Below are 13,826 nucleotides of genomic sequence, written 5' to 3'. Positions count from 1 at the left end.
CATGCTGTGCGGATTTTTTTCAGCGGCAGGGACTGGGAGACTAATCAGACTTGAGGGAAAGATGAACATAGCAATGTACAGAGAGATCCTTGATGAAAACCTGCTCCAGAGCGCTCAGGACCTCAAACTGGGGCGAAGGTTCACCTTCGAACAGGACAACGACCTTAAGCACACAGCCAAGACAACGCAGGAGTGGCTTCGGGACAAGTCTCTGAATGTCCTTGAGTGGCCCAGCCAGAGCCCGGACTCGAACCCGATCGAACATCTCTGGAGAGACCTGAAAATAGCTGTGCAGCGATGCTCCCCATCCAACCTGACAGAGCTTGAGAGGATCACCCAAATACAGGTGTGCCAAGCTTGTAGTGTCATACCCAAGAAGACTCGAGGCTGTAATCACTGCCAAAGGTGCTTCAACAAAGTACTGAGTAAAGGGTCTGAATACTTATGTAAATGTGATATTTTAGTTTGTTATGTTTTATAAATTTGCAAACATGTATAAAAACCTGTTTTTGCTTTTTCATTATGGGGTTGTGTGATGAGAAGAAAAAAAATATTTAATACATTTTAGAATAAGGCTGTAACCTAACAAAATGTGGAAAAAGTCAAGGGGTCTGAATACTTTCCGAATGCACTGTATATAGTTATCTATAGTTATCTATAGTTATATATAGTTATCCAACCTAGAGCAATAATACTGCAAGGTCTGAAGGCGGCTTGTCTTGGTTGTTTTCATTCTCAGCGGGATATTGACAGTGTGCTTTTAAAAGACCTCACATTCACACGTCTCTGTAGCTTAGCGGAGGTATGCTGCCACAATGCTGTCATTCACTAAGCCAGAGCAAATGTTGTGTGTGACTGTGGGTTTCTATGGTGTAATCTAGTCCTAAACATAGTTATATGTTCATGGTATGCTATGTAAAGTATGTACTACTGTTCTATACTGTATAACACTATTTTTTTCATTTTCGGTAGATCACCACCCATTTTGTATTGACATGGCCACTGCTGAAATTGAACCCACAACCTTTGTGAAACCAGCACTGTGCTTCAACCAACTGAGCCACCTGGATGACAAGGCAAGCTCTAAGATTCCGGGGGTACTATAAACCCTATACAGTGATCCATGGGAGGCCACATGAAGGCCAGTAAATCAAGTCCAGTATCAGCGGTTCACCGTCCCCTCCAATGGCCAAAGTTCGATCTGGAAGCCTGAGATATGAGCTTCAAGGCTGGAATCATCTGAATGGCACGACTACACTATGCAGGATTACAGACTGTGTCTCTGTTCTCTGGTAAGTAAAGATGGTGGGTGGTACAGCTTGAAGATGACATTAAGGACAGAATTAAAAGCCTTTTTCTTCCCACCTCACTCACTGACTGCGTCCAAAATGGCACCCTATTCCTTATGTAGTGCATTACTTTTGACCAGGGCCCATAATCCCCAATAGGGAATAGGGTGCCATTTGGGACACAGACACTCATTAGTATGCTGCTTCACTCAGTCACTGTCTACAGTACATGACTGGTATCCATGGTGAAGTGATGAGAGCCAACCTCATTGGTGGGGATGCTATCCAGGCTTTGTTATGCTGAAAATTGGTGCTGTTTCATATGCAGCTATGGGGTCGAATTTTTCTTGCATGCAGGGTTGTGTGAAATTGAAATTCATCAGGTGTGTATACTGTGTATAGAGGAGAAAAAAATGTGTGTGTGTGCGTGTGTGTGTTTGTATAGACAAAGCTCTCGAAGATCCCTATTGATCCAAGAGTCCCAAGACTCCAAGTAAAATATAATGAATCATGGCACATTCCCTATACCCAGCCCCCTTCCCTAAGCAGCTGCTGCCACGATCTGATACCCTGTAGAAATAAGCGGATTATATATCACTGATCTGGAACCTGTGGATAACTTTCATCTCATACCCAGCCCATTCCCACAGAGCTACACACTGGCTTACCCATATAATCACATAGAACATATACTGTCGAATTATAGGATCTCCAAGGTCTTACCTTCCTCTTGGATTTGAAGACATTACAATGGAACATGTTGCTCTTTCCATCTCTCGCAATGTAACTGAAGATCTTCAAGTCCTGGGCATCATGTGACACATAGAAAATCCTAAATGGGACGGGGAAATGTCTTGATTTCAATCTTAACTACTCAACCAAAAATCATCAATGGGTCTGTATGGACATACCAAAGAATAGTCTTAAAGAAGATTTTGTTTGAGGACACTTTGCGCCTGTCTTTACCTGTAGATTGGGTCTTGTGTTATCATCACTGTGTTGTCATCCCATGACCACTCTTTCCTCTGGAACACAACCACAGAACAACAACACTTACACAATGCTGAAATTCACTTCTATGACTTATAGGTATTTCACCTATAAGAAATATATATGGACGGTCTTAAACTTTTTCCATCTGCAGAGACACTCAAGATGAGGGACCTTGCAGCTTCCATGAAGGACAAAGAGCTATGGCATTCAATCATTTGTCAAATAACCACATTTCACAACCATAAGCCATTCCGCCTCCATATGCAAAGAAAGCCTGTTTAACATTTGACAATAAAACTGCCTTTTCATCATTGATGATTAATTTTCTTTGTTTTACTGCGTCTGGAAAATAACAGTTGCACACTTCACACTGGTGGAAACATTTAGTAAATCTAGCCCTTCAATATGATGGGCTAAGAAATAACATAACAGTTTCAGTTACTTGTATCATTGACCTTGGTGCAATATAATAGTTGATGTACAAAAGTTGAAATTGAAATGTATCCATTCACTACTGTAAGTCGCTCTGGATAAGAGTGTCTGCTAAATGACTAAAATGTAAATGTAAATAATACAATAATACAATACAATAATTAAATAATACAATAATTCAAAAATTCAATAATACATTGATTCATCACGAATACCAAAGTTTTGGTAGCTACTCCGACTTCATCAGCGTTTCATATTTTGAAGGAGACTTACCTTTTTCTTTTTTCGCAAAACCACCCTTACACCATCCGCAGACACGATGATGTTGACTTTCTTCTTCTTGATGTTCTTCAATTTGAATTCATACTGTTAGGGGAAATGTAAATTCCATAGATTTGTACATGAAACTGGAATATAAAATGATCCATACAAGCACATGCTATATAGCCTAGGTGTGACATCATGGACTTTGTGTATGTGTATCATGTCATTATAGTTTGCACATAACCACAGAGCAGAGTTGGGGTAAATTCCATTTCAATTTATTCCTATTCAGGAAGTAAACTCAGATTCCAATTCCAATTTTCCTCAACCTTGTCAGAGATACAGTTCCTGTTGAGATGCAAAGGGATGGAAACATGTATATTGAGGCAGGGAGTGAGTACTTAAGTATTTAGCATCGTTGTCCCTACAAGACACCATCTGCTGCTGAGAGTAAATCAAAGTTTGAGTCAACACAAAGGCTGAAGAAAACGGGCAAAGTCAGATTGTAGAGCTGGCAAAGTCTCCAGCAACAATGTTCCCCCTCCCCTCAGAGTGCATTAGACATGAAGGAAGACTCAGCAGTGTGCACCGCTTTTATCCTTGCCCTTGATTAGTTAGATTAGTTAGATTAGTTAGAACCGTTGCCGCTGCCTCACTGCAGTCAAAAGGGACCAGAGATCAGGGCCAGACATCAAAACAACAAATACTCATCTAAAATAAACATGTTTTCCCCAAATGAGGAAATACAACATCAGAAGTCGATTTGATCAAATGAGGACTTTTATCAAAAGCATTTTTCCCCCCTCCGATCCTCAACCAAAAGACTAATCAGGATTCTCTCATGTCAAAGGTTTGAAGATTCTCCCTGCTGCTCTTCTTCTCCTGTAAAAATATATGATATTCTGCCTGTTCTATTGGCTGACTTTTTACTTAATTTTTTGTATTGGACTATGGACTAATTTATGGACCGTACTATTGTGTGAACTATTTCACTGTATTGCCATTTGATTGTATTGTCTTGCTTTCTATAGGATTGTCTTTCAATATATCCTGTGCCTGCCAGCAATAATTGCCCCACTGGAATAAATGATGCTCATTAAAGTTGTAACCTTCAAGATTTCATGGTTCCTTTAGATATGTATAGGCTGTGGGCTCCTCCTGTGGTCACACCTTAGCCACACCCACAATCACTTCCTGGGGTGTGTCACGCCCTGGCTCTGGGGACAATGTTATGTTGAGCCAGGGTGTGTATTCTATGTTTGATTTTCTATGTTGGGCTGAGTGACTCCCAATCAGAGGCAACGAGTGACAGCTGGTTGTCTCTGATTGGGAGCCATATTTAACTATCGGTCTTTTCACTTTGTGTTGTGGTTTCTTGTTCCGTGTTGGTTTGTTTTTTGTAACCAAGGACGTCACGTTTCGTTGTTTTGCTCGTGTGAGCATTTAATAAATAAATATGTTTGCTTTCAACGCTGCGCCTTGGTCCTCTCCCTCCTTAGACGATCGTGACAGAAGAAACCACCAAAACACAAAGTGCAAGACAAACAGTTAAATATGGCTCCCAATCAGAGACACCCAGCTGACACTCGTTGCCTCTGATTGGGAGTCACTCAGACCAACATAGAAAATCAAACATAGAATACACACCCTGGCTCAACATAACATTGTCCCCAGAGCCAGGGCGTGACAGTACCCCCCCCTAAAGGCGCGGACTCCGACCGCGCCAACTAAATCCCACAGGGGAGGGACCGGGTGGGCACTCCGCCTTGGCGGCGGATCCGGCTCCGGGCCTGATCCCCACTCCCTTTCCAACCCCCCAAAGTACCCCTGGTCCGGTCTGGCCCCGCTGGCCGGAGCCGGACTGACGATACGCACCAAGCCTACGGGGTGCGTCGCCAGCCCAGTCCGGCCCATCCAAGCTCCCCGCACCAAGCCAGTGGTGTGCGTCATCAGTCCGGCACGGCCCGTGCCTGCTCTCCGCACCAAGTCTGTGGTGCGTTTCGTCAGCCCTGTCCGGCCCGTTCCTGCTCTCCGCACCAAGCCTACGGTGTGCGTCGCCAGCCCAGCCCGGCCAGTCCCTGCTCCACGCACCAAGCCTACGGGGTGCGTCGCCAGCCCAGTCCGGCCCATCCAAGCTCCCCGCACCAAGCCAGTGGTGTGCGTCATCAGTCCGGCACGGCCCGTGCCTGCTCTCCGCACCAAGTCTGTGGTGCGTTTCGTCAGCCCTGTCCGGCCCGTTCCTGCTCTCCGCACCAAGTCTGTGGTGCGCGTCGCCAGCCCAGTCCGGTCCATTCCTGCTCCACGCACCAAGCCAGGGATGCGTATCGTCAGTCCGGCTCCGGCCAGCGGGGCCAGACCGGACCAGGGGTACTTTGGGGGGTTGGAGAGGGAGTGGGGATCAGGCCCGGAGCCGGATCCGCCGCCAAGGCGGAGTGCCCACCCGGTCCCTCCCCTGTGGGATTTAGTTGGCGCGGTCGGAGTCCGCGCCTTTAGGGGGGGGGTACTGTCACGCCCTGGCTCTGGGGACAATGTTATGTTGAGCCAGGGTGTGTATTCTATGTTTGATTTTCTATGTTGGGCTGAGTGACTCCCAATCAGAGGCAACGAGTGACAGCTGGTTGTCTCTGATTGGGAGCCATATTTAACTATCGGTCTTTTCACTTTGTGTTGTGGTTTCTTGTTCCGTGTTGGTTTGTTTTTTGTAACCAAGGACGTCACGTTTCGTTGTTTTGCTCGTGTGAGCATTTAATAAATAAATATGTTTGCTTTCAACGCTGCGCCTTGGTCCTCTCCCTCCTTAGACGATCGTGACAGGGTGTATTCATTAGTCGCACACCGTAGTAAAACAAGGAATAGTTTAAAAGCATAGTTCTCACCCATACAAGTGAAAACTTTCTCAAAACTTAGGGATATTGTATTGATCATCAAGAGAAGTTTCCTTTGTGTGGACTATTGACTTACAGGAACCAAAGTGTGGAAGGCTATTTCTAAAGCCAACTTATATATGTGGGGGTTTTCTCTGTGGAGTATTTTCCTAGCAACTGAACTGGTAAGATCTTGCCTTATTTCATTTTATTTTAGGCTGAATTATTATTTCATTGCATTTTTCATTTTTGGGATTTCTTGATGGATTTTTTATTGGAGGACAGAGGCATTGTTGCTCAACTAAAACAGAGACTTGATTGTGCATTTTTGATCCGACACTGAGCCTATACATTCCAATCCCCGAGCCGACTAGGTGAAAAATCTGCCAATGTGCCCTTAAGCAAGGCACTTAACCCTAATTGCTCCTGTAAGTCGCTCTGGATAAGAGCATCTGCTAAATGATTGAAATGTAGATTGTGGGGGATTTTGCTTTGATTCTGTATGCCAGCTAATTCAACTGTAAATACACATAATTATTTTCTCCCTTATTTTTCTATTAGTGGTAAACTGTTTAGTGCTAACTGACCATTATAGCGTGACCTGAAGAGTGCAGTAGACATGAAGACTTACGTTGGTGCCCCGAACTAATGCCTAGGCGTTAGCTTAACAGGTTAACACAGTCTTGTTTTACACAGGATATCCGGGTTCGGAACGTGGTCAATCAAAGATGCGTAACCAGGCCAGCACAGTACAGCCTGGCTCAGCACAGGTTCAGTGGTGTGAAAATGATATTATGCCTGAGGTGGGGGAAGGGATGGACAACCAGAAAGATTAGACATGTCAGGGCATCCCTGCTACTGCCTCCCCAACACAGCCCTATAGGCACAGGGGCTACACACCACCATCCACCCCCACACAGCCCTATAGACACTGGGGCTACACACCACCATCCACCCCCACACAGCCCTATAGACACTGGGGCTAGACAGCATCATCCACCTCCTTCCCTTATCCTCTGACAGTGGGAAATGAGGGGGAACATAGAGGATGGGTCTCCTATATTCATGTGTATCAACAAAGTTCTGCCTCACAAAGCCTAGAAATAGAGAATAGAGCAAAGTGGGCATTTCCCCTCTCTTTATGCTATTGTATGGGATTTAGAAGGCAGCAACGCCTGTAGAACGGATGTGGTGTTTTTTAGTCCCAGCTGATGCAGTCTTACCTAGCCTGGTTTCAGATATGCTTGTACTGTCTTGCCAGAAATCACCATAGGAGTTGGCAGCACAAAGAGATCTGGGACCAGGCTAACATTTCCACCATACAGTAGGACATGTACTCTCCTGTATGCCAACAAGGGAACCTGGCCCAAGATGTATGACTTCAATAAACACTAAACACGTGTTGGGCCCAATGCCATTATGCTGAGAAAGGACACTTTACTTTCCTAATTTTCCCCCTTTTGTACGCCAACAGAGGAAGTGGAACCTAATCCAATAAGCATGATTTAAATAAACACTTGTTGGGTGCCATGCTTTAATGTTCACAACGGATATGTTTCACTTTCCTCCTTAGAAGTTATCTCTCTTACTGGGCTTTATTCCATTATGTTCACAAAAAATATTCCCCTTCACTTTCCTCCTTTTATCATCCCAGACACCCTGGACCAACTTCAATTTGCATATTGCCACAACAGATCCAGAGACGACGCAATCTCAATTACACTCTAATCTGCCCTCTTCCACCTAGAAAAGAGGAATGCCTATGTGAGGATGCTGTTCATCGACTACAGCTCAGCGTTCAACACAATAGTGCCGTCCAAGCTTCTCACCAAGTTCGGGACCCTGGGACTGAACACCCCCCTCTGCAATTGGATCCTGGACTTCCAGACGGGAAGACCTCAGGTGGTAAGAGTAGGCAACAACACCTCCGCTACACTGACCCTCAACACAGGGGCCTCCCAGGGGTGTGTGCTTAGCCCCCCTCCTGTACTCCCTGTTATCCCACGACTGTGTGACTCCAACTCCATCATTAAGTTTGCTGACGACACGACAGTGGTCGGCCTGCTCACCAACGGCGATGAGACAGCCTACAGGGAGGAGGTCAGAGACCTGGCAGCAGTGGTGGAAAAAGTATCTTATTGTCATACTTGAGTAAAAGTAAAGATACCTTAATAGATACTACTTAAAATACTACTTGAGAAAAAGTCCAAACGTATTTGGTTTAAATATACTTAAGCATCAAAAGTAAATGTAATTGCTAAAATATAATTAAGTATCAAAAGTAAAAGTAAAAGTATATATACACTACCAGTCAAAGGTTTGGACACACCTACTCATTAAAGGGTTTTTCTTTATTTTTACAATTTTCTACATTGTAGAATAATAGTGAAGACTTCAAAACTATGAAATAACATATACGGAATCATGTAGCAACCAAAAAGTGTTAAACAAATCAAAATATCTTTTATATTTGAGATTCTTCAAAGTAGCCACCCTTTGCCTTGATGACAGCTTTGCACACTCTTGGCATTCTCTCAACCAGCTTCATGAGGTAGTCACCTGGAATGCATTTCCATTAACAGGTGTGCCTTGTTAAAAGTTAATTTGTGGAATTTCTTTCCTTCTTAATGCGTTTGAGCCAATCAGTTGTGTTGTGACAAGGTAGGTGTGGTACACAGAAGATAACCCTATTTGGTAAAAGACAAAGTCCATATTATGGCAAGAACAGCTCAAATAAGCAAAGAGAAACGACAGTCCATCATTACTTTAAGACATAAAGGTCAGAAAATACGGAAAATACGGAAAATGGCTCTCATGAGGACCGCCACAGGAAAGAAAGACCCAGAGTTACCTCTGCTGCAGAAGTTAACAGCCTCAGAAATTGCAGCCCAAATAAATGCTTCAAAGAGTTCAAGTAACAGACACATCTCAACACCAACTGTTCAGAGGAGACTGTTTGAATCAGGCCTTCATGGTGGAATTTCTGCAAAGAAACCATTACTAAAGGACACCAATAAGAAGAAGAGACTTGCTTGGGCCAAGAAACACGAGCAATGGACATTAGACTGGTGGAAATCTGTCCTTTGGTCAGATTTTTGGTTCCAACCGCCGTGTCTTTGTGAGACGCAGAGTAGGTGAACGGATGATCTCCGCATATGTGGTTCCTACCTTGAAGCATGAAGGAGGAGATGTGATGGTGTGGGGGTGCTTTGCTGGTGACACTGTCTGTTATTTATTTAGAATTCAAGGCACACTTAACCAGCATGGCTACCACAGCATTCTGCAGCGATACACCATCCCATCTGGTTTGCACTTGGTGGGACTATCATTTTGTTTTTCAACAGGACAATGACCCAACACACCTCCAGGCTGTGTAAGGGCTATTTGACCAAGAAGGAGAGTGATGGAGAGCTGCATCAGATGACCTGGCCTCCACAATCACCCGACCTCAACCCAATTGAGATGGTTTGATATGAGTTGGACCGCAGTGAAGGAAAAGCAGCCAACAAGTGCTCAGCATATGTGGGAACTCCTTCAAGACTTTTGGAAAAGCATTCCAGGTGAACCTGGTTGAGAGAATGCCAAGAGTGTGCAAAGCTGTCATCAAGGCAAAGGGTGGCTAATTTGAAGAATCTCAAATATAACATATATTTTGATTTGTTTAACACTTTTTTGGTTACTAAATGATTCCGGATGTGTTATTTCAATGTTTTGATGTCTTCACTATAATTCTACAGTATAGTAAAAATTGTAAAAATAGTAAAAAATAAAGAAAAACCCTTGAATGAGTAGGTGTGTCCAAACTTTTGACTGGTACTGTATATATATATATATATTAAACTATTTTGATATTGATTACTGGAGTGTTGGGTAGAGCAGGCAACTTAAGCATTTCACTGTACTTGTGCATGTGACAATAAAACTTGAACTTATAGAAATTGTCTCTCTCTGGGTGTCATTGAGGAACTGGCCAACCACTGTGTGACACAGACGAGGAGGCATCACTAGATTAAATGTAACATTTGGCTCTCCCAGCTGACTCTGCAGCAGTTAAATCATCTCTGTAACACTGTAATATTCTGGCCACTGCAGTATCCGTTAATGCCAGACACCATTGCCATCTCTGTCTCATCTCTCCAGAGGAGAGGACGTCTCTTAAAGAGATTGTTAGGGATATTGATTTTAAGACTTAGAAAGAGGACTCTTCATACAGAGATGGTTAGTATATATTGGTTTTATAAGATTAGAAGGGATGGTTGGTTTAAGGCCTTCCCACACTGTACATCGGATTCAGTCTTTTACGATTATTCCGTCACACTGTGCGATGTTACCAAATTAAAATCTTGATACCAACCTGGCCAGATCGTACCATTTGCTTCAGTTCTGTCGCCACATTCTGCGATTGTCTTGCGAGGCTACGTCAGCTGACTGCTACGTCAACTGCAGCGATGTATTTGTCAATGTAAATAGTCTGGGTGGCCATTTGATTAATTGTTCAGCAGTCTTATGGCTTGGGGGTAGAAGCTGTTAAGGAGCCTTTTGGTCCTAGACTTAGCGCTCTGGTACCGCGTGCCATGTGGTAGCAGAGAGAACAGTCTATGACTATTGGTCAGTCACCGGGATCGGCTCGTAACACCAGGAACACTACACTATAAATGCTAGAAAGTTCTGACACTGCCATAACTTTGTCCGAGCCTACGACCGCACGTAGTGGTACTTAATCGGCAGACGTAGACTCTAGCTGTGTTCGAATACTCATACTTACCGCACTAACCTTACTATTTGTGAAGTAAATTGAGTATGTAGTATGCTTATTGGTCATAGTATGGATATAGTTAGTATGCCAAAAGTTCCCGGATGTCATACTAAATTTGACAAAATACGAAGTATACAAGCAGTGGACACTATTTCCGTGCTTTTAGGGCCCATAATGCAATTCTTCAGAAAATGGGTGTGGCTTCATATTTTCAGATTTGAATAAAATGGTGGAAAATATGCAGCCGAAGTCCGACGAGAGCGGATATAAATTCATTGCTTTAACTAATTATGACAAATGTTAAGAAAATGTTGAGCAAAGTAATAAAGTAATGACTTTTCAAATAAGTTATGTTACTCATTATGTTGGCTGACAATTTGTTAGCTACGCTATCCTTACGAACCGCATAGCATTACAGCAGTATGTACCGGTATGTTAGCAAGTTACCTAACGTTAGTTGGTTACTAATACATCGAACTTGCCAGGCAGTATATTAACTATATGCTATCTAACTAACTACCCAACGTTTATTGTCTTGATTATTCATGTCATTCTTAGCTAAGTCGTTGTACGTTCTCAATGGACATTGTTAATTCTGGCTATCTACTCCAATTCAGAGCACTCTCATTTGAGTGTGCCAGAGCGCAGAATAACTGATGAATTTACGAACGCTCAACACCCATTGAATATGGCCGGTGTCAGTATTAAATGTTGCCAAAAAAAAGCATAATTAAATTGTTGCCAGCAGCACAGTTACAGTCACCAATGCTCTGGATAACATGAAAACAGCCTAACCAGCTCTGCTAGGGCGCGAAAATTGGTCAGAGTGAAGTATTCTCTCATTTGTGTCTGGAAGTAGCTAGCCAACGTTAGCCAATTAGCTTGGCTGCTTGACTGCCGTTGTAAGGTCAGAACGCTCGGTTCAATCCTACTCCTCCTACTTTGAGCGCTCTCTGGCACTCCAGATTGAATTTGCGAACACACCCGGAATCGTAAAATGTCTAGCTAGTAATTTGTTATGCTAACAAGCTAGCAAGAGGTTGCATAGCAACAGCATCAACTTCCGGTAGACAGGTGAAGCGCTAGTATGCTCAACTGAAAGATACCATTTGTTTACAGTATACTTAAATGAACTAACAGTATGTAGTATATACTCAATAAGTATGTAGTATACAGTATGTTAGTATGGGTATTCGAACACAGCTTCTGTCACACTGAACTAGCCAAGATGTCCGACAATCATTTATGACCTAAGAATTTGCCCAAAACTTGGACTTTTTGTCTGGGTCCACAAAATCGTGGCAAAAGATGGCGAAGATCGTACAGTCTGTGCGGGCCTTTAGACTGTTATTATAGTCTTATAGCCTTAGAATAGTATGATTGATTTGCAATATTTGATAAGAAGCAATGTCATTCTGTTTGATATGCAGATACCATACCAATGTGAGAGAGTAGAATATTAGTCTCTTAAAAATATATTCGGCATGCACACACATGAACACACACACACACACACACACACACACACACATACAGTCCAAGTTTTGAAGGGCATTGCAATACTCCTAATATAGACAAAGTATCATTTCTGGAAGGGAGAGAAAAACATGTAATATTATGGCCTACAGATAACAACTACATAATTGTGTTGAAGTATTGTTGAAAGTCTCTTACCCGTATCCTTCTCATTGCAGCCACTATCTCCATTCGGCTATTGGGACGACCGACTTCCAGACTGCCAATGTACTATAATATTTACAAAGTTATGAGATGTCATTAGTAATTCAAGTAGCCTATTGATATTTTCAACTCTTACTCTGATCTCAACTGCTTCTTGTCAAAAGGAGTTCACTATACATTCTGAAGAAATTGTTAGGGTACTGTAAATGGATTTGAATAGCAAACAAGTGGGTATATAGCTTAATAAAATGTATGAATAGATGTCAAAAAGCGCACTGTAACCTATAATCTAACACAGTGTATTTAGAATTCAATCAACAAGCACAGTGTAATATTAGGGTACGATTCAAAAAATAATAATATGTAAATCTATCCTCATTGCATTATATTGTCATAATATTTTGGAAGAATATAATTTTGGATATCAATACATTATTTACTAAGCCCGACGCCAGGTCACTCCTACTATCCTTAGCTACATTGTTGCCCCACATTGATAAGCAGTTACTGCTGTTTATAGCCTACTAGGTAATCTTACCTTTGCCTCGAAGCAGACCCCATGCTGAAATGCCGCCTCGTTGTGCATGGGGATCCTCAAGTCCTGTGCATCATCCACTAAATTATACTTGGTTATCCCTGGCATCGCCCTTCTGATACACGACTAGTCCGACACTAGTTTTATGCCAACGCTATTAGAAGACTGTAAATACGCGCATCTCGCTCAACACTCACGAAGGTCTTTGATTGGTTAGTCGCCTAGCTCCCAGAGGTCATTCGGATGGAACCACTGTGCGCGACAAATTAATTATGTTAGCACCATATGCGTCTAGCGGTCCAATTTGATACAGTCCGAGCTAGAATATCTGCCGCTCTAGTGGCGTTTTGGATGACGCACAATTCTCAAGGGCCGGATTCGATTATGCTGAGCCGCGGGGCACCGGTCTATGACTGAAACGGGCAAAAGCGGTGAGGGAGGAGCGAACTTCTCAAATCGAACATTTATCTTCCCCGGTCATGTTGTCAACAAGGCAGCATGGTGCATCGTCCAGAAACATACATCTCTTTTCCATGAAATATATGTTTGAATTGTCAAACTGGTTTTCATTGGGAAGGCAGATAAAGCGATTGTATCAAAAGCAATCACATTTACATGTGAAAACATAGCATCCTACTCCTTACTCCACATTCACTTTTGTTTTGAGCCGACTTTGGCGTGTGCTTTTAACTGGGCACCTGGCTCAAGCCTGGGAGGCAGCCCGGTTCCAAAACTAATGCAATCAACTTTCACCCGGTGCAAAACATGCCTAACCGGGGTCCCGGGCAGATTAATCGAATCAAGCCAAGGTTGTCCGTTTTTCCTGTATTATCCATAAATAAAAACAACAGGTGATGCGCAGTTTACGCGCGTGCCAAATCAAATTGTATTTGTCACATGCGCCGAATACAACTGATGTATACTTTACCGTGAAATCCTTGCTTACGAGCCTTTCCCAACAATGCAGAGTTTAAAAATGATAATAAAAAGAAAAAAGATTAACAAGAGGAATA

General features: G+C 42.9%; 1 protein-coding gene across 1 annotated transcript in view; it reads right to left on the bottom strand.

The window, feature by feature from the left end:
* The window catches only part of LOC311098798 (carboxyl-terminal PDZ ligand of neuronal nitric oxide synthase protein-like), a gene marked incomplete at both ends in the record, with an annotated part of 34,424 nt that extends 21,503 nt beyond the window's left edge, over nucleotides 1-12,921 (bottom strand). The window contains 5 exons of the mRNA XM_084139372.1: nucleotides 2,013-2,121; nucleotides 2,256-2,314; nucleotides 2,988-3,080; nucleotides 12,273-12,344; nucleotides 12,817-12,921. Coding sequence (XP_083995498.1) covers nucleotides 2,013-2,121; nucleotides 2,256-2,314; nucleotides 2,988-3,080; nucleotides 12,273-12,344; nucleotides 12,817-12,921 — 438 coding nt within the window. The remainder of the gene's footprint in view (nucleotides 1-2,012; nucleotides 2,122-2,255; nucleotides 2,315-2,987; nucleotides 3,081-12,272; nucleotides 12,345-12,816) is intronic.
* Nucleotides 12,922-13,826: the final 905 nt, after the last annotated feature.

This window comes from Coregonus lavaretus, assembly GCF_964263955.1.
Source record: "Coregonus lavaretus genome assembly, chromosome: 23".
In the NCBI taxonomy this organism is placed as follows: domain Eukaryota; kingdom Metazoa; phylum Chordata; class Actinopteri; order Salmoniformes; family Salmonidae; genus Coregonus; species Coregonus lavaretus.
Note: the sequence above shows the minus strand (reverse complement) of the source record. Positions and strands in the feature narration are given on the sequence as shown.